At 38.6% G+C, this 20833-nt stretch overlaps 1 protein-coding gene across 2 annotated transcripts in view; it reads right to left on the reverse strand.

Annotated features, from left to right (window-relative positions):
- Positions 1-20833, reverse strand: part of SEC22A (SEC22 homolog A, vesicle trafficking protein) — a 29938-nt gene continuing 9105 nt past the window's right edge. Inside the window, exons 2-7 of one of the 2 annotated variants that reach the window (XM_060774853.2) lie at positions 17982-18185; positions 14566-14729; positions 10952-11125; positions 8797-8915; positions 7437-7502; positions 1-2885 (exon numbers count right to left, since the gene is read on the reverse strand). In XM_060774853.2, the coding sequence (XP_060630836.2) occupies positions 2685-2885; positions 7437-7502; positions 8797-8915; positions 10952-11125; positions 14566-14729; positions 17982-18163 (906 nt within the window). In that variant the 5' untranslated portion in view covers positions 18164-18185 and the 3' untranslated portion in view covers positions 1-2684. Of the gene's footprint in view, positions 2886-7436; positions 7503-8796; positions 8916-10930; positions 11126-14565; positions 14730-17981; positions 18186-20833 lie in introns of both variants that reach the window. The other variant, XM_060774844.2, reaches the window with a different exon arrangement.

A 20833-nucleotide genomic window follows, 5' to 3' on the forward strand; every position in this document is an offset into this window, starting at 1 on the left:
TGTATGCATAGCAGTTTTTTATTTAGTGTAAAAGTTAAACCAAAGCAACGTTTACCCATGATTTGTCTGCTTTGTTACAGTACAGACAAGTCACAGCTACATCTTAACAGCAACCAGTTCTGTTTAAATGAGTAGCCAACATCAACACCAATTGCAGTGAACATTGCTAGTCTTGTTACTTACCACCTGTATTATGAAATAGCAAACACCACATACAATTGTTCAGATAGCCCTTTTCTGGTACAAAGTGATTTGCAATGAAAACTGATATTTCTATTTGCAACTGGGAAAGCTTATTCCAAAACCATCTGTTGAGTTTATAGTTAGGACTTGAACTCAGAGACCTTACTTCGCATGGCCCTACATTGGATCTTATCCATGTGTGGAGCTGGAGAAGATGCTTTTATGTATATTCTGAATCATATAAAGCAGGCATTTGGAAGTGTTGCCCATGGACAACAGCCTACCCCAAAGCCATTTTGATCATCTCCAGGGGCACCCCAGCATACTTCCCCCATTTTTAAAAAAATTACCTCCCCAGAAATTCCTGTTTGAAAGAGTTTCCTTAGGGCCAAAACGGCTTCCTTAGGGCCAAAACGGTCAGCAGAGTGAAAACATAGCAATTTTATCTCCAAATCCCCAGGGTATTAAGAGACTTTCTGGGACTATTTTTGTTTAAGAATGGATTTGGGATGGTGGCTAGTTGCCCCCCCCTCCCCTCAACCACTGGGGATTCTGTGCAGCTCCTAACCTCTGACAATTGCTCACTCCAAAACAGAGAAAGCAAGAAATACAAAATTGTCATAGCACTGTTTACAACTGGGTATACAACATATCTTCTGCACGGTGAGCATACACAACCTAACTGAAGTACAGCAGAACTATTCTAACTGCAAACATAGCAATCAGGTAGCCGCTGCCTGGTTATTAACATACAATCCCTGAAAATAAAACCAAAATGACAGGAAAAAATATGTACACATTGTGTAAAGCAGTCTGAAAAATATAACAACATTGAAAACACAATCCTTTTCTTCGCTGTAGTGCACAATAACCTTAACTGCATGGTAGATTTCTTGTAACCCAAACACAGAGGATTGTAAAACATTCAGAAGTTCAAAGGTAAACATACAATAGTCCCTTCACAATCACTGTTTCCCCCCCTGTTTTTCCCACGTAACTAATACCATCTTGCTGTTGTCTACAGTTTAGTCCACCCAGCCCATGAAGTTGGCAAAAAGCTATATCATCACAAGTGATTTGTTATCTGTAACTTATCTGGCAACAGAAGTCATCTCTGACCTCAACTACTAAAGTCCTGATCATAACCAGAACATGTTTGGATACTAAAAATATTCAACAAAGGCATCAATTCCCATGTCTTGCTAACATACCGGCACCAATTAGCAAGTAATCAATTTCTGAGCCTATATAAGAAATAAGGACTGGGTGATCCTTTTGGTCTCTTCCAACTGAATGATCCCATAAAAAATGGCTGTGTCACATTTTATTCTTACTTAAATCAGCGCTACTTAAATAAGCCATTATCTTCAAGGCAAAGATGAATACAACCATAACATTCATCTTGTGACACTCTCTGGACAAAGAAGCTTGTGTTCACAATATGGATCCAAAGGTGGTCAGCTTTTATTTGAACAAACAGCTAAAATGCTAGATATAATCTATGGCTGTTCCGTAACAGACTTCCTGCAGTGTCTTCCAACCTATTTCATTAGCTATATCCTATCTGCAATTGAGAAATGTTGATGGCTCACTGCGTTGCCCACTTCTTCTGCTAAACATCTGTTGCACACAAACGGGTGTATCTAGTGATAAAAAAACCATTCATTTCCTCATGGATGCCATAACAATCCAAGTGAATTGCAAACAATTGAATGTTTTCCTAAATCAGTTAGCCACCTGCAGTGGGCCAAGGTTCTATCATTTCATTGTATCATAAAAATATCAACTTCAGATTTCTGCTTCCTACCATACTTCACTCTGCCAACTTCATTTAATCCTTCAAGAATTAGAAGAGGGGACTGAATACAGAATCATGCAATGATGTTATTTGGGGCAGGGGGGTCACTTTCCGAAGCGTTCTTTCAAAGTACATTGCACTGCAGAAAAGAAAAGTAGTGGTAAAGCAGCTCATAATTAACTCAGCACTAGACGGCAGGCCTTTGGGACCCAAGAGTTAATCCCCATGAACAGATGGTTTCCGGGTTAGATTTTAATTAAGGAAAATGCAGACACACATCATTACATTTATGTGCAACCCAATAATCTGGCATCCAGGAATTCATTCATACTGAACAGTTTGTTAATATGCGATGCCATCCCTTTATTTCAGTCTTTTCAACTGCCTCACAAAGGCAAAAATGGTCTGGGACTGCAGAAATCACTTGGTATGCAAAACAAGCCCAATACAGATCTTTGCCATTTCCATAGTTCTGGATGTGGCATTTTTCATGCTGTCCTCCAAACTTCTCCTTTGTCCTCAGGGTACATTCTCCAATACCGCCCCCTCCCCTCGTACCCCAATTAGTTCCTGAATATTTTTGGCTCTTCTTTGAAGAATTGTCAAGTCAATGATGCCGTAGAGTACAGGGAGCTTCTCTCGCGGAAAAGCTGTTTGTTTCTGAGAGGAATACTGCTTGATCATGTTTGCCTTGAGACCCCTGTCACACATTGTAGTCAGCAGACTTCCCTTGTGGTTGCCTGAGCCGGATTTGTAAAGTTGAAAATGCACCTACCGTCACATGGAAAAAGATCTGCCAGAGGTTGCGGAGTTCATAAAGGTACATGTTGCAGAGGCAGATTAAGCCAAAAGTCAGGAAGGACTTAATGTTCCGCCAGCCCGTGCAATATACAAACAGATAGCACTGCAAAAAAAAAAAAAAGAAGAAAAAAGAAAAAGAAAAAAAAAAGCAGCAATTAAAGTATGAGTAATTCCTTGAGCCTTACTAGATTAGACTAACAAGACAGTAGAGAAAATAAAGGTTAAGCATCCTGTATTCCATATGCAAATAATTTTTTCCACAAGGACAGAAACTGTGCACAGCCTTTTTCCTTCCATGGTTCTCTTTGCTTTCCTCAACACTGAATGGCTTCCCAGAAAAAGAAAAAAAAAAAAACCCTGAGTGCTCTGAGGATAAATCTGTCACTGATTTTGGCCTACAAAATCACCTCAATGTATTTTATTGTTCTTCTCCAGAATCCCGATAGTCAAGGCAGAAAGCGGGGGAGTTTGGGATAATTTCCAAATGTGGATTTGACACCTTATGGTTCTTACAACTCTCTGAAACATACACAATTAAGCTTGAGGCAAAATAGCAAAAGGCAGTACAAAGTTGGTTATGCCAAGAACACAAAATGCCTTCCTTACCTTCAGACCCATCTATTAATGGAGACAGCAACAGAAGGTAATTTTCTTACACACTGCATTAACTCTTTAATTTTCCTTCAAGCAACAAATCTCCTCATTGATTAGTCACACTCATGACAACTGACGAACCTGCTTGCAATCCACTGTCTCAAGAGTCAACATACTCAATCTTGTGTTGCACCAGGGGGACTAATACAGCCAGAAGGCTACAATGAGATGCTTGCATGGGAGTGTCCCCCCTCCCCCTAATTTTATTGCATTCACTTACAGGTGTGAGAGAGGCTGCCCTACCAAACAAAGGCTGGAGGGAATGGAAGCCCACTTTCTCAATGACTCTTATGCCAACTAGTGGAGAGTGGGGATTTCTGCCCTTCTCCAGGTATTTGGTCCTATGGGGGCGGGCAGGCAGGGGGGCGGAAATGTCTTCACTGATTGGGCAGGCAGCAAAACGATTTGTAAAAATTGGGGAAGGAAGAAGACTATCCCTCTTCAGGTCTCCTGCAGCAGTGAGGAGCTTGGGATGTTTGAGCTTGTCCTCTTCACTAACTATTTGTAGAAGTATTGCTGCTCTCCCAACTCTCTGCAAATTGGTGCATAGGAATGGAGAGAGAAAAATTAGAAAAAATCACATGGGGGTAATAGATGGCCGAGAATGAAACAGTAACAGACAAAGGCAGAGAAAAGAAGCAACAGAGATTGAATGAGGAACAAACAGCAAGAGATGGATGGATGGGGAGAGGGAGGGAAAGAGAGATATAGCAGAAAACCAGAGGGGAGGAGATAGGAATCAGACTAATGAAACAGCCATAGGTCGCATGTGCTTGTAAGCACAGAGAAGAAATACACCCTACATTTCTGATACCAGCTCCCCAGCTGACCTGTGTTTGTGCCAAAGAAACATTTTCAAAATTACATGAAAGTAACATCTTTGTGTCAACAGGACATGGTTCTGGATGCCAATCTTTGATTAAAGGACAGAAAGATGTATTTTTCAGTATACAGATACCAATATACAAGCCATAACCCAATACAAATGGGGCATATCCCAGCTGCTGAAATCACTAAGTGGAGAGCCCATTTAAGTCCATGCTGGATTGTATCAAATAATTACAAGTGGGTCACTCTACCGCTCGTGGTAAGCACAGCAGTGGTTTGTGTAGAAATTATACATTATTTTTATCTGCCATATAAAGGCCATCACTCTAGTAGCCAGCCAAAGTTATGCACAACTGGCCTATCTAGCAGTCATTCAATAAAAGCGACATGCAAACGCCAGTGATGGTGAGGAACCGAACATGTCCTTCACTGCCTTTTTTCCAAATATTGCAGTGGATGGCCATAGGCAAACTAATTTTGGTCTCATCAATTTCACAGAGGTGTTGCTTGATTAAACTGGGATAACCCTATGACTTTCACACTGAGATATTGAAAAGAGATAGAGTTTAATGAAATAAAAACTCCCACATTCCATCTATTTTCCAGTTGTACTTCTTGGGTCATTTAGCAAACATCATAATTTTGGTTTTCTGAAAGTTGAGATGCAGCTGTTCTGCCTCGCAGTAATTCGTTAATGCTTTCAGGGCTCTTTTCAGTCCAACTTGAGTTCTAAAAGAAGAACTGCATCATCTGCATAAAGCAGGGTGGCAGCCCAAGTTGTATAGATGTTCCACCACTGAGTTCATATAGAAATTGAATAATAGTGAGGCCAAAATGCACCCTTGCTTGATACCTGTCTCAGTTTCAACTGCTTTGGTAAGATGGCCCTGGGGACTGCATCTTACTTTCAGAGTAGTTCCTTCATGGAGTGTCCATATTAGTTGTAGGAGTCGTCCAAGGTGGGCCCAAGTTTTCCCCATAGCTTGGTATGGGAGATGGAATCAAAAGCTTCTCTGACATCTATAAACACAGCATAGTATTTTTCTATGAGATGCTGCAATACTATGCATTGGTCGACGGTAGATCGTCTTTCTCTGAAGCAGGCTTGCTCCTCTGCAAGTATGATCTCTTGCTCCATCCAGTCCAGCAGTTTCCACTGAAGGTGTTTTGCGTATATTTTGCTGATGGTACTGAGGAGACTAATAGGTTTATAGTTTGCAGGGTTTATACATGGGCACAATAACTGCCAGCCCCCAGTCCTTTGGTATCTGCCCATATTTGTCTATGCAGGTAAACAATGATGCTAGGATGGGGGACCAGAAGTCCAAATTGTTCTTAATGACCTCTAAATCTTCTCCTGGTGCCTTTCCTATTTTTAATTGAGCTACAAGACTCTTAATTTCCAAAGCTGCCACTGAAGGCCACACAGGAAGATTTTCCATTGATGAAACTGGGCAGGAATTTCCACCCACAATGTCCAACGAGGTATCCCTGTAAAGTTCCTGAAAATGTGCTTCCCAGCAAATTTGGGTCGATCACAACTTTGAATATTAGATGTGGTATGCCAGAAGGTGGCTCTATCTTTAGCCTTGACAGCTTGGATGAGCCGTACCCAGTTATTTTTCATGGCCTCTCTCTTTTTGCGAGTCAGCAATTGTTTATATAGTCTCTTTTGCTGAAGGCGATCTTATACAGTTGTAGGTGAAGTGTTGGATTTGAAAAGTGAGTGCTTTATTGGCAGAAATACACTCTTTCTCAAATCACACCTGGGATTGTTGATACTGTTGTCGATGTTGCTGTTTCCATTCTGTGTTTTTGCTTTGACTTAACTGTCTCTGAAACTCTTGAATGATGTTTCTATAGTTTGCCATGAGTGTGCTGGCAGTTTCAACTGATGTCAGAGAGGAGCGAAGGATTAAAAGCTGATTCTCTGGCTCAGTGTGGGATTCGGTTATAAGATCTTTCTGTTGGCAGTAGTAGAGGCTTGTAGTGTTCAGTTATGTGAGTTTCCTGCGAGAAGGAGTTTAATTGAAGAGAGATTGGGAAATGGTAGCTCTCAAGTTTGGGCATAACTTTTAGGGATTTAGCATAGGGGAGGAATTCCCTTGAAATGGCTATGTAATTGATAGCGCCTGAAAGAAAGGTAATTTGGCTGGGTAAGCACCTTCCAGCACCCCAATTAAGATGTAATGATTTAGCATATAAGTTGTTTTGGCTAGACACAGGCCTGCAAAATTCAATTTTGGGTCTTTGGACTGTCAGAAAAGGAGAGGTCCATCATCCTCACGTGTTGGAGATAGACAGTTCTGCTGTTTATAGAGAGAGGGGTCATCTGGGCCCATCCTTGAATTGAAGTCACCACCCAAGAGTATAAACGCATCGGCATCTGCAGTATAATATCATCGGCATAGGATTCCAGCTCAGATCATGTGACTTTAACTTGAGCTTTTCTTCTCATAGGGGGCATGTAGACATTTATTCCCAGTATTTTGTGGTTGTTGAATTGAATTAGAATAGAATGTGCCCCTCCCTTCCCCTTTAGTGCCCCCCTCCCCAGTGTTTTGACCCCTCCTATCAATTCCCCCCCCACCTCGGTTCCATACTTGTTACAATAACCTGTGTTTTAAACTGTGATTTTAAACTATTTTCTAATCTATTTTTTAATAGCTGTTTCACTCGGGAGCTGTGCTTCCCCTCCCAGGGCGCTTGTGCCCTGCTTTGAGCTGGTCAGTGACCGTAATAAAGTTTTGTATAATTATTGTAACTCCCACATTCTTTCATAAACAAGGAAATCATAATGAAACATGGCTGCACAAGTCTATGTACCTGCACCCCAAAATAGCTGACCAAATAGTAAAATTTGATCCAACAATGCAGTTTTTTTTATCATGGATTCCATATTAGGAAACAAAATATATGGGAAAGGGTGACAGCTAACGGGAAGCACAATGCTTTGCACAAGGAAGGCCCCACCTGTGAATCCTCACACCCCAATGTAAAACTGGGAAAGATTCATGGCACAAAATCTAATAAAAATCAGAGGCTGAACAAACAATAATAATGAACTTTAGTTGGCTATGAGTGCTATAAGGTGGCTCTGTATCTTCCTATGACAAAGAGATCAATACAGATTGAGTATCCCTTACCCCAATATGTAAGAAATATGTTCTACCTGATACAAACAAGCTGCTGTGCCGAGAAAGAAGGCAAGTACATAACTGAAGTCTTCTCTATCATCCTGAAAATATACACATACAAAAAATAAATTCGCAAAGCAATGGATTCCACATTATGCAGACATGCATTTACGTAATTCATACAACTAACTGAAGTGCTGTTTTAGCATGATTCTCAAAGACGAAGTGCACATTTTTTCTTGATTTTTCTCTCAATCAGTTTTTGACTGGAAGAATAAGAAAAAAAATCAAAGGTTGGGGGACAGATGGTGTTCAGCAGTGGAAGGGAAAGGAGAGAGAAGGGAGACTTCCTTTGCTCTTAAAAATGTACACACACTCGATCCTTGCAGTAAGTGATTTCTAAGGTCAGCACTGAGAAAGATTGATCTGTAGCACCTCAGATCTAGATTGGAACATAGACACATTTTTGAAGCCATGTAAATCCTAGCACATCCACTAGATGGTGGTACAATCCTACCAAGTAAAAACATGAAAGGGAATATAATAAAATATAACAAGAGAGTATTTACCAGCTACTCATATAGCAACTGAAATACCACGGGGATAGAGTAAAATACATGATTTCCACATCTTTTTGAGTTATCATTTATTTTCTCTATGTGGAGGACCTTTGTGCTTGGATGATCCCAGTTCTATTTTTTTTCTGTAATAGACATGGGACCATCTCATATAATATAAAATCTGTGCCATCCTAACTCAGGGGATTTGTCTGTGAAAACTGAGAGAAAAATCAATCTTTCACACATGTGGCACAATGTTTCCTAGCAGTAGTAGTAAATGATTATTTAACACACTTCGTACGTTGTTTTTTAATGGAAGCAGCAGAGAATGAAGGTTTTTGAAAAGCGGGTTCAGAACAGAGAGTAACATTTGGAGGAGAGCAAAATTACATGCAAAACAGAAGGCTCTTTAATAGTTAAGGTGGGAAGCATAAATTATAACTATAATCCACTGACATTTATAGAGTACAAGTCAATATAACTTTACAGCTATATGATCACGATCGTGAAGTGCGACGAATAATGCATCAAGGACATCTCCTTTGTTAAAAAGAGTATCTAGAAATTACATGGGCAGTTGTAACATGCCAGCAATTGCAGTTTCATGAAGTTAGGAAAACAAGGCAGCGAAGAGCTTTGTTCCAAATCATCCTGAAGGCCACAGTTGCCAAACCCACCCATCCTATCCTCTGTGGGAAAAGAGAGTCCTCTCCTTATCCAAATGATTCATTTATTCTACTAATCACTGCAATAGTATTTGTTTAAAAATACAGATAATTCCTCAAAGGCTTTCATTACTCTTCTTATTAGACATTCATCAACATGGGAGCGGTACCTGCAGAAGGCTCTCTATTGCATGGAAGCCGCGAATTAAATTCAAAGCTCCACATAAAAGACTAAGCACAAAGGAAACAATTCCTGACAGTGTCACCGGTTCCAATCGCTGGTGAGGGGCTGGATTGCAGAAAGAAAGAAAGAAAAAAGACATTATAAATATTTCAAAACATTGCCATTAAGGTCTATGTGAAAATACAGATGCTATTTTTCAGCATCTTCCACCTGCTCAAGATCATGTAATTTGAATCAAATGAAACTGTAATCAAAAACATGATCCAACAAACACTGTGCAATTCTTTCTTCCATTCCTTAGAAATGAATGCCAGAACTCATGGAGTTGACTCCTTAAATATTACAAATACAGTTGAAAAACACCTGCAATCTGAGAAGAGAGTGAAGTGTAACTTTTTGAAGTACATTGTGATAATATTTTTCATTGAAACTAAAATTGAAGCTCTATGAGGCCTGAACAAAGATGAAATTGAGGTTAATACAGTTCAACTGTTTAGTACTAGGCTGGAACTGTTAGACAATAGCTCTAGGCAAGCTGAACAAAAAACTGGCTGGTAAAGTTAATCCACAATTATCATCTGAGCAATAGTAAATCACAATCTTGAAACACATGTTCTCAGTATTTTTTCCTTTGTTAAAGTGTTAAGTTATTGCCCTGAAGGTTAATTTACAACCAGTGTTAAACACGTTTCCCAATGACAGAAGGAGACAAGGGATTCTTCTCAACCACTGATACCAATAGTATTAGCAATCATACTGAAAATAATGGGGGGAAATCAGGGTGGGGGGTGGAGTTAGCATTGTTGTAAACATTCATCTGAAGAGTCAGTGCTACACACAAATGACTGCCACTTCATAGTAAATGTATGTACAAGCCATCGCTGTGCTATTTCACAACAAGTGACAGAAACTGAATATGAAAAATAAGACAAAATCCACAGTAGTCTAGGCAACATAGAGAGAGTGACAATAAGGTTATTGAACCATATTTAAATCATTCTGTTTGAGTCAGTGAAGTGTAAAGGTGCCAACAATGAAGTTAATGAGCTGGAACATTAATATAGAGAGGGGTGTCATTCTGCCTTGTTTGCACTGAACAGCTGCAGCAAAAAAAAGGCTCTCCAAAGCAGTTCATAAAGTCAGAGAAGGCGCAGGATTGACAAAGGGAATTTCTGCAGAAGAGAACGATACTGTCTGGGCCTCTGTTTCCAAACTTTATAAGAAATACACTTCATGTTCCTTGTAAAACAAATTACACACTACTCAACATGTAATTAGGAATCAACAATTGAGGAGATGTCATTGTTTAAAATACAGCTTTCTATTTTAAACATGTTCTAAATCCAGCATTCCAGAACCCACAAAATGAAGTAGACTTGGCTAAAAGGACATTAGTTCACTTCAGAACTCATTGTGATGAAAGGAGACTTCTTTTTCCCCAAACTTCACATCAAGCATTCAAAATCAGTACAATAATGTCTGGCTGAGTCCCCCAGGGGAGATAGGACAGAATATAAATAAAGTTTTATTATTAGTCTTTTATGGTGAGCAGCGACATTAAGTTTGTTTTGCTAGCGTTTATAGTTTCAAGCAAAACACTTGGTGGGCACCAAAACCAAAATAATATTAATTCAAAGCACTTGGCATAATTTCAGATCAGGTAAAATAACACCAATTAGGCATAGTGTTATTCATGCCATCCGCACTTCCCTGGTTAATTGGGGGGGGGGGGGGGGAATAGGACCTGCGGTGTGTAGATGTGGGGCAGGAGATATTTTAAACTTTTGCCCCTGTCAGAGTCCCAGTTGGAATACACTCTCACATTCTGCTATTAGTAATGGGAGGAAAGACTGAACTGGAACAATAGGAGCCTCCCTTTTCCCATTCTGAATTCCAGACTAAAAAGGGGAGAATTGTGAAAGGGGCCATAAGAGGAGCAAAGGATCACCCACCTACGTCAGGGTCCCAAGTCCCAATCTGACTCAGCTCCACCACCATCACCATTTTAAAAAATCAACCACAAGAGACTAAATGATGTGAACAAGAAGTCTATAAGTTTGCAAACAGATCCAATCCCAGATCTTTAAGAACAAGACTATATTTCAGGAGAACAAACTCACCTGTAGATATTTTCCCAGTACCTTTGTATTCTGGAAGAGACATATGTGCATATCCGTTTGCTGAGGCCAAATCAGACAAGGAAATATGATAAGGTGGTCTCAACCTGATTTCCGTCTGCATGTCAGCAAGGTTTATTTTTGTTGACAGAGACCGTGGGTTGTTGTATCGTTGCTTGGTCCTCTGAATGAAATTATCTGTATAAAAGTTTTTTAAAATCCCTTAGACTTTTGTTAATTAAGTAATTTGGAACTCTGTGGTTTTATAGGCAATGCACATTTCATATGCACACATTTAAACTCATTATTTGAAATTCTTACATCTATCGTAGAAGGTTTTAATACTGTTGCTACTTTACAACTACTACATCATGGGCTAATTAATTTTGCAGCACCAAAAAATTAAACACTAGAAATCTAATTACGAATAACCTACTCTCTCATGCACTGGCAAGCCTGAAAGTATCACTAATGTCATATAACGAATTGCATTTTGTTTAGTTTTTCTTGTAATGTGGAAGATATTACAAAAAGTAAGTACTCCTTTTTATAATATCTTTTTCTGAACACAATCCAGTTAAATATACTTTAATGAAACGTTACATAAAATTTGGAATAATATATTATTAGGACACCAAACCTTTTAGACATGTTTTAAAATACCCACTATACCACCTATATTTCAATAATTATCAAGATAGACTATGAAACAGTAATGGAGAAACTCCAGAGCCTCTGTTTTTGCTTACATTGCCCTGCTAATTTTGTCTACTTTCCTATACCTATACCTCAATCCAGTTTTTAGTCCTAAACACAGTAGAATTTACATCAATTTTAACTTCCTATGATTGCATGGATTCAATTAGGCTAATGATTCAAATTAGGCCATAATCTTTCTCCCTCAAAATTAACTCACTGGGGCATACGAGATATCTTCATAACTCTTTATTTTAACCCTATCCTGAGGGGTGTTCAATTGAATTTCACTGCATGTATGCCTTCAAATTGCCTGTTGACTTATGGCAACCCCATGAATTTCATAGGGTTGCTTTAGACAAGCGATACTCAAGAGTGGTTTGCCAACTCCTTTCTCTGGTATATGTTGGTGGATTCCCATTCAAATCTTAGCTCCCAAGATAGGATAGGATCTGGTGTCCTTATGGTAGAAAACAATGATTTTTCTTTGGAATGTGAAAGTTACTATAGGATTGAATGACAGAAGAGAACAATCCTTTCCATTAAAAAAGACAATTATAGAGTAAATGAAATATCTATAAAATGGAGCTGTAGTCAATCATAGAAAGAGACAGCTAGCTATATTTTTTATCCTGCTTACTATTTCCTATCTTAAGTTCTTCTGGTTTCTGGGGCGTTTTGAGACTATCCATGGATAATATCTGCTAAGCTATGGTTTTGCCTTCCATTTAGGTGAAAATAGCTTTCAGAAATAAACATTATTTTTAGCATCCATTTGGATAACCCCAAGTTCCAGAATATACTATTCACATCACTTCATTTTACTAACACTAACAGAGCAAATAATTCTCTCTCTATTTATTGGATTTCCAATTGGCTCTCCACTTTTGCAGGGGTTAGGGGTCCAGGAACCACACAAAAGCAGAAAAACAGTAAATATTTATAGGCCCTCTAAACCAGGGGTCCTCAAACTTTTTAAACAGAGGGCCAGGTCACAGTCACTCAAACTGTTGAAGGGCCAGATTATAATTTGAAAAAATATGAATTAATTCATATGCACACTGCACATATTTGTGGTGCAAAACCACTTAAAAACAATACAATAATTAAAATGAAGAACAATTTTAGCAAATATAAACTTAATAGTATTTCAATGGGAAGTGTGAGCCTTCTGTTGACTGATGAGATAGGATTGTTGTTGTTATTGTTGTGTGCTTTCAAGTCATTTCAGACTTAGGTTGACCCTGAGCGAGGGCCGGGTAAATTACCTTGGAGGGCCCCCGGGCCTTAGTTTGAGGACCCCTGCTCTAAACTGTATTTTACACATGAAAAAGTGCCTGTACCGCTAGGGTGGCTGGGTGTGCAAACTCACTTGAGCCAGCAAAAGGAAGGGGGGGGGAGGTAGGAGTGTGAGGAGGACGGATGGGTGGTGCACAGGTCTCTAGGGTGGATGGAGGGAGTGCCACGGCCAGAAGAGCAGCTGCCACTGCCTCTTCCTGCTATCTCTTTTTCCCATCCTTCCACCTGATACTTCTGTCCCTCCCTTCCAAAGACTTGTGCATCTAGTCCTTCTTTCCCATCTCCTTTTCCTCACTGGTTCAAACAAGTGAGTATGTATGGGAGAGCACGCATGCGTGTATGCAGCCCTCCCATCTTTTGCAAGAGAATGGACCCATGCAGCTTCCTTCCTTACCCTCTGTTATCCCCTTCGCTTTCCCCGATTTGCATACAAGCACACCTTTCCTGCACTTCCTCACTCCACTACCTCCTCATTCCCCGCCCCCCGCCCATGTGAGCATGTAAATGAGGGGGCAAATGCCCATGTACTCTCCCCTCCTTGGGCTCCTCTATCACATCCTCTTTCCTTTTGCTCACCCCAAGTCAGCGAGTGTATGAATGCACATGCACCCAGATCCCACCACCCTGCCAGTTTTATATCCTTCCATCATCAAAGATTTGACTGCTGACTAAGCCTAGCTTCATGGAACAAAGGTCAAAGTGGATACCAGTGTTACTGAAAATCCTATTTAAAATGGCATGAGGCAGCAGCAAATAAGCCACAAATAATCCAACTGGGAAGGTTAAACCTGCGTATATGGTGGAAATATGACTGTTTATGCCATCTTTCTCCTTATGAAGGATTCAGGAAATCAATCAATGAAGGAATATTCCCCATTGTGTTTCACATTACATTTTTTAAAAACTTTTTAAAAAACAGGTTATGAGTATGATACAAAGTTGAAATGTAAAAAACAAACAAACAAACAGTGCTTCAAAAACCATTCAAAGTGAGAGATCAGTTTCACCTTTTAAAGTATCAAGAACCAGTACTGTATTTGTTCTTGCTGCCTCTTTATTTCTTTCCTTAAAATTCCTCATGCATCAGACTGATATATAAAATTGTTTCAAACTTCTGTTTTCAATTGAACACTGGTCTTTGTGGAGGTAGCACCACTTTAGTGACAATGCTCCAGAATATTTTTTACAGGAAAGCCTACATAAATGCATGTCTCCAAATATTAATTTGGAGACATGCATTTACTATATTTATATTTACTATATTTATATACCGCCTTTCTCACCCCAAGGGGGGGGGGGGAGCTCAAGGCGGTTTACAATGGCAAAAATTCAATGCTGATATCTATGTAGAAAAAAAATAGTAATAACTAACATATAATTATAAATTAAAATCCAAATTGTTAACTAGCCATTCAAATATTTCTGGTTTTGTTTGTTTGGTATTTGAGAGGTAGCTTCACAGGCCCGACTTACTATGGATCCACAGTGGTGATGTTTAGATTTTAAATGCAAATTTTACTGTTCTAGCTGATTAATAAAAAGGCCTATAACATCTCCTAGTATTTGTGAGTTACTTCAAAGCAGAAAGATGCTTTGAAAATGTAAAATAAGGAAAGTTATTGAGGATAGATTGAATCCCTTACCGAATTCGATGAAACAGTATGGTCTAACTGCTGTATTCGTCTTCATCATGTTGTACGTGGAAATGTACTCTTTTTGAAGCTCATCCAGGAAGCAGAAGGCCAGGACACTGGGGTAATTTTCAGTGCAGAGCATCATGTAACTCACTCCCAGGGAACTAATAAAACTATATGCATTTCAAAATGAAATTCATGTATCCAGAGCATGACTTACGGTAGCACTAAGTAGTTCTACGTGCTATAACAAGAAAAAAACTGCTGTGCAAATAATGGAGACATTACTATTCAGGAGAAAATGACATCATATTCAACACAAAAAGGTTCTTTTTTGTAGGTAATGCATTCCCAAAGTATATGTGTAAAAAGACAATCAAAGATGTGTTTTCGTGTGTGTGTGTGGCATGCTAGAGTGTGCATGTGCACACACATATACATTTGGTGCTTATGCACACACAACAGATATATAAAGGCACAAGGCAAAGTAAACAGAAAAATTCAGTAACAAACCATTTTACAGCTTTTTTTTCCATAGAAGACTGGAAGGTAATTAGTTTGGAATATATTTTTAGAACACACGAAATACAGTTTGAGTATCCCTTATCCAAAATGCTTCAGATCATAGGTGTTTTTGGATTTTTTTTAATGTAATACCTATGTTTGCATGTATGTAAATAATGAGATATTTTGGAAATGAGATCCAGATTTAAAAACAGAATTCCTTTATGTTTCATATATATCTTATAATGTAGCTTGAGGGTAATTTTATACACATTTTGTTGATGAAATGAAATGTATGTACACTGAACCATGTTACAATCTCAGCCACTCATGTGAACAATTTTGGACTAGTTTGGATTTCAGAATTCCAGATAAGGGATACTCAAGCTGTACGTGTTTAAACAAACAAACAAATAAAAATATTTAATAGGTTCTTGTGGGTTTTTTTTCGGGCTATAGGGCCATGTTCTAGAGGCATTTAAGACATGATGTTTTTATTTTTACTCCCACAAAATTATTTCTAAACACTATGTAGTATGTAAGAAAAAATATGTATGCATGTGTACAGGATATGGTCCTTGCAATTCCTTAGGTTTCCTTTCTTCAGTTCTTTTTATGAGAATGTGTGCTCAACACTATGGCGAACCAAAAGAAAACAAAATATGTTTCTTTGTTTTGCTAATAACAGTTTCTTCTCTTTTCACTGGATTTGTTTGTGTATATGCTATGCTCCTCTGGGAAATTCAAAGATAAACTACAGTGTAGCTCCATATCTAACAGTAACAATAACAACAACAATAACAACAAAAACTTTATTTCTATATTGCCCTATCTCCCAAAAGGGACTCAAGGAAGTGTACAACAAAAAATTAGCAAACATTCAATGCACAAGAAACATAACATAATCAAGCACTTCAAATAAACATAATAAAGCACTTGGTGCATTTCATCTATAATCATATGAATAAATTGTGACTTTCAATATTCCATACATTTTAATATATCAGATCAAATTAGATAAAATATTTGTATAACTAAAGTAACAATATTATATTCTATCTGTAAATATAGCATTTTTTTTGCTATGGTTCCAATATTCCAGTAATTGTGTGTCTCTACAAATGTCATTCCCACCCCTCCCCACACAAAAATGGGCTCTGAATCCTTTAATGCAGGAAAAAGGCATAAAAGATAGTATATGGCTTTCTTCCCATCATCATTTATTTATCTGTAATGCACAATACGGCATTTTGTTCATTCCTAAAAGCAGAAACATGACTCTTCAGAATTATCTCTATGAATCAGAAAATGAGCTGGGGAATGACACTAAGAGAAGTAATCAGAAAATGAAGAAAATTCTCTCCTTTAATTGAAGCTCTGGCATATGCTTACAGTCTTCATATATTGAACACTCTATTAAAACAACGGATTAGCAGATTGCCTTGTTATGTAGCTTAGAACAAATTCTTAGAACAATTTGAGTTACCCTATATATGACTAATGAAAATCCCACTGATTTCAGTGAGACTCCTACAACAGTTCCTATGCCTGCATCCAACTCCAAAGCAATCCGACATCAACAGAAAAATGCAAAGAAATCTGTAGGCAGGAACCAACTCCCAATAATGCAAGAGTCCTACCATAGTGCTTCAAAAATTGAAACTAGGTAACCAGTGGCATTGGCATCACGTGCTGAGAAAACATCCCCTGGCCTTGAACAGCATATTTTGCCCCATATTACATTCTATAGGATAACAATACCCATCAATCCTACAAGAAGAAAGCATCTCCATGTTCAGAAGAGCAGTGCAAACACTAGTCATACTGGATGCCAGTCAATCATGCTGGACAGCTGTCAGTCTGAGCAAATGACTACTGCAGAGAATTATCTAATGTGAATTTTGAATCTTCTGCCCTTATGTTAAACAATGTTGATATGGGCTAGATAATTTTTAAAAGAGGTATTCTAACCATAAGAAGAGTCCAAAGGCTATATACAATTAAGATGTCCAGAATCAAAGCCAGGGCTTTAAAAAAAATCCACTCGTGATCCTTTTCTGCCTGAGAATTTTTTTTGCAATCCCAGACATATAAATATATAAAATACGTATAAAAATTAAATATTTCCTTATAATAAATCAGCATTTGCAAGGCTTGCTAAACAGGCTGATTTTTATTTTCATAAAGTACAGCTCAACCATTTTCTGCAGGGTCCACTGTAAACATTGCAGTTTGTTCCAACAGATTTGTGTAAAGTCTAGGTGGCATTCAGAAGCCTTTTACCATTGCCAAATTTTTGCTATCTCAGCACTGAGCTAAGGGGGGCCACATTTGGAATCAGACCCACAGTTTAAAAAGCAGTGGCCTAAACATGTAGCCCCAAACTGGAGTAGGCTCACTGAATCAAAGCGGACGTGGTAAATCAAAACATAATTTCTGCTGAATCAATGGTAAATTGCGACTAACAATTCTATTTAAGCAATCAGAAGAAGTCACATTAAAAGGCCAGCTTTACAAACAGATACAAAAAATATAAATTACATCTAGACAGGCAGATTAAAATAATATTAAGTGCCTGGCAGGCCAAAAACACTGCAACTACCTTCTTAAAACACGTTGAAGAATAGGTCAGAAAGAGCTTGATATATCTGAAAATGGTGTATTTATGATGTATTCAACAAACATAGATCGGCAGAAAAATACAGAATACAGCTTCTATTGATGACTGCAATTGATACATAAATTTAAAAGGGGAAGGGAGATTACAACAGGACTGACATGTTTGTTTTTCAATTAAAGCTAACTTTGTTTTTTCAAAAGCAAAACTCTTTGTCTTCACCATTATTAAAAAGGCCAACTATTTTATAAAAAAACAATGCAGGGCAATCTTGTAGAAAAGAGATAATGTCCCAAAAACTTACTTTATGTTATAGCGTCCTGTTTGCAATGTGCATCTATCTGGCAACTGAGCAAGTCTCTTTGCCAGGGTCTTGAAGTACTTCCTGCACTCCTGCACCCCAGCACTTTGTTCATAATCGGTAGAGGCAGACAGAGGGAGTCCATCTCTCACACGGACGACGGAGGCAGACAAGATCATGGACATTGCCAGCAGGTACAAAGGAAGCCTACGTGAGAAGAGACACACAAAGTCATGTTTACTCTCCTGCTCATTCTTTACACTTGGAAATGGCATTACAAGGCATTAAAAACACAGAAGGCCCTTTCTTTATAGATGTAGATTGTAAAAAATAACCATCATAATTGCTATAAGAGAAAAACACCCAAGCAGCAGTAAAAAAAATCAACATATGCTGCTCATATAATCCAGTATAACCTACATACTATCATTTCAATTCTTAGAGTGGCTTTCCATCTCTTTCTGATTCTTTGACTTTTATCTTTAAAGGTAACCTGGGCTGTTTAGCTCTATCTTTTATAACTTTCCATTATTCTTTTGTCCCATTACTTTCTCTTGTTCTGCTACTCCAAACTCAAATGTTAGCCCCATTAAACATAATTAGTTATGCAAAAGCCAGCATGGCACTTGTAAATATATTTGTTAATTGTTGTAGTTTCGCAAGGCTAAAGACCTTGTGAAACCACAACTCCAAGGATCCCATAGCAGAGAGCCACAGCAGTTAAACTGCATCCATTCCAGTATAAATGCACCTCCAGAGCACAGATTTTTTTTCCAGTCATATGAACACTTATTCCTTACTGAGTTTGGGAATTATTTTATTTTCCTAAAAACTGATTTATGTCTGCAAACTATGGGTTTCTGCAAATGGGACTTGCCGTAAAATATTGCAGCGTGGAGGGCAATATTCCATTTACCATGTTAGCAATTAGCCAGCAGTCTCTAGCCAAGACATCACCATTGAACAGCTGAGTGTTCTTTCTCCCCTTCGTTTTCCCTGCTGTATCTGGACAAACAGGAGTTTTGATACCATCTTGTGCATGAGTAGTATGGTTTTAAGCTATATAATAAACAGATGAGCTGTGTTCTCTTTTAATACACAAGGATTTAGCTTTAGATATTGTTCCTCGCTATTAGATATGACACTTCGTAATATGTTCAAAACAGAAATTATTAAAACATTTATAATGCAAAAGTTATCACCAGTAATAATTCGCAGCAGGCATTTTAAAATGCATACTCACAACCTCTCATAAAATATGGCCCACTATAATTAAGAAACACTCAAGTCTGTTTTAAAGTACTCATAAACTAAACACAGTGGAGCTTTGCCAACAGAACAGTTAGGGGACTTTTAGTATAGGCAGGTTTCAAGAAGTCAGTTTAAAATGACAAATGTAGCATTGCTCTCTGATGAATAGCTGGATTTCTTTTCAAATCTAAAAATATAGAAGTGACCAGGGAATTGTCTAAGGAGTCACATAATGGTTGCTTGTATTTCTCCAGCTTTTAAACTGATAGAAACTCCAGGGACTGTTCGGTAACTGCAGGGCTAAGAGACAGAAGCCCTTGGTCACATAGGGCCAAATGGCTACCTTCTCCCCATTAACAGAGGAAAGGCTGGATGCCATTGTTAAAGCACTCTTGGCTCCTTTGAATAAAAGTGTGGTAGGGACTTGCCTGGAGTAGAAGAGTCATAGAGGCAAGGCATGGCTAGCAAGGCCAAACAAACATGGTTATCTTATGCTATTTTACAACAAAAAGTGGGGAAACTGTGCCCTCCAGGCCACCTACAACCAACACAATTTTTGAACAATTACCCCCTTGGTGGTGTGGAGGGACTTCTATTGTTTGCTTCTCCCTCGCTTCTTTAGGCCCAAGAAGAAATAGGAAGGTTTGATCACCTCCTAATTTAAAAAAACCTCTCCTGAGCCTATAAAAGCCCAGGGTGGCCACAAATGTGGCAAAACACTCCATATGTCCACTGTGGTATGTTTCAGAACATTTGACAGCCCAAAGTAAAGTTGGGGGGGGGGGGGAGTTTGGAGAGAAGTGTACCAAGGAGTTGCATCTGTTGAAATATCTATTGTTGTGGCCTATAATGAATCCAATATATTGTTAATCAATTCAGTTAGGTAAACTGACTAATGAATTGTTGTACCACTTAATATTTTTCTTCTCCTGTTTGTTTTAGTTCTTACCTCTCCACTGAAAATTACAAGATCCCACTCAAGTTTAATGTAGCACAAAATATAGAGCTTCCCAAAATTGAGTGAGAGTTGTGTTGTAATGATACTGAAGAAGCTTCACTAGTTCACTATTTGCTTATGGTTGCAATTAAAACTGCTTTCTTTTAAAGCTACCAAAAGGTGAGGAACACAATATCTTAGGCTGTTCTCTATGGCATGGCACCCCAGTTACACAATTAGACTGAAACTTATAAAAAACCTGCCCTGGCATTTCAAAAAACGAATTTGTTCCATAGTCTTAACTATCTTTAAATGTTTTTTCTCACTTGCTGTGTTTCTTGGGTGCCATCAAATCCAGCAGCCAGCGCCAAAAGCAAGGCGCTGGCTGCTGGAGTTGATGAACAACTGCACTGCATCCTGTCAGATCCCCAAAATCTGGAGGAAAACAAGAGTCATCGCCATCTTGAAGCCAGGCAAAGACCGCAATGACCCAAAAAGCTACAGACCAATCTCTCTGTTGTGCCACCTCTACAAAGTTCTGGAGATACTTATTTTGCATAGAATTATGGAAAAAATAGACCCATGTCTGATCCCACAGCAAGCTGGCTTCAGAAAAGGCAAATGCTGCACATCGCAAATGTTGAACCTGACTCAGCACATAGAAGAT

Source organism: Anolis sagrei, chromosome 1, assembly GCF_037176765.1.
Source record: "Anolis sagrei isolate rAnoSag1 chromosome 1, rAnoSag1.mat, whole genome shotgun sequence".
Lineage (NCBI taxonomy): Eukaryota > Metazoa > Chordata > Lepidosauria > Squamata > Dactyloidae > Anolis > Anolis sagrei.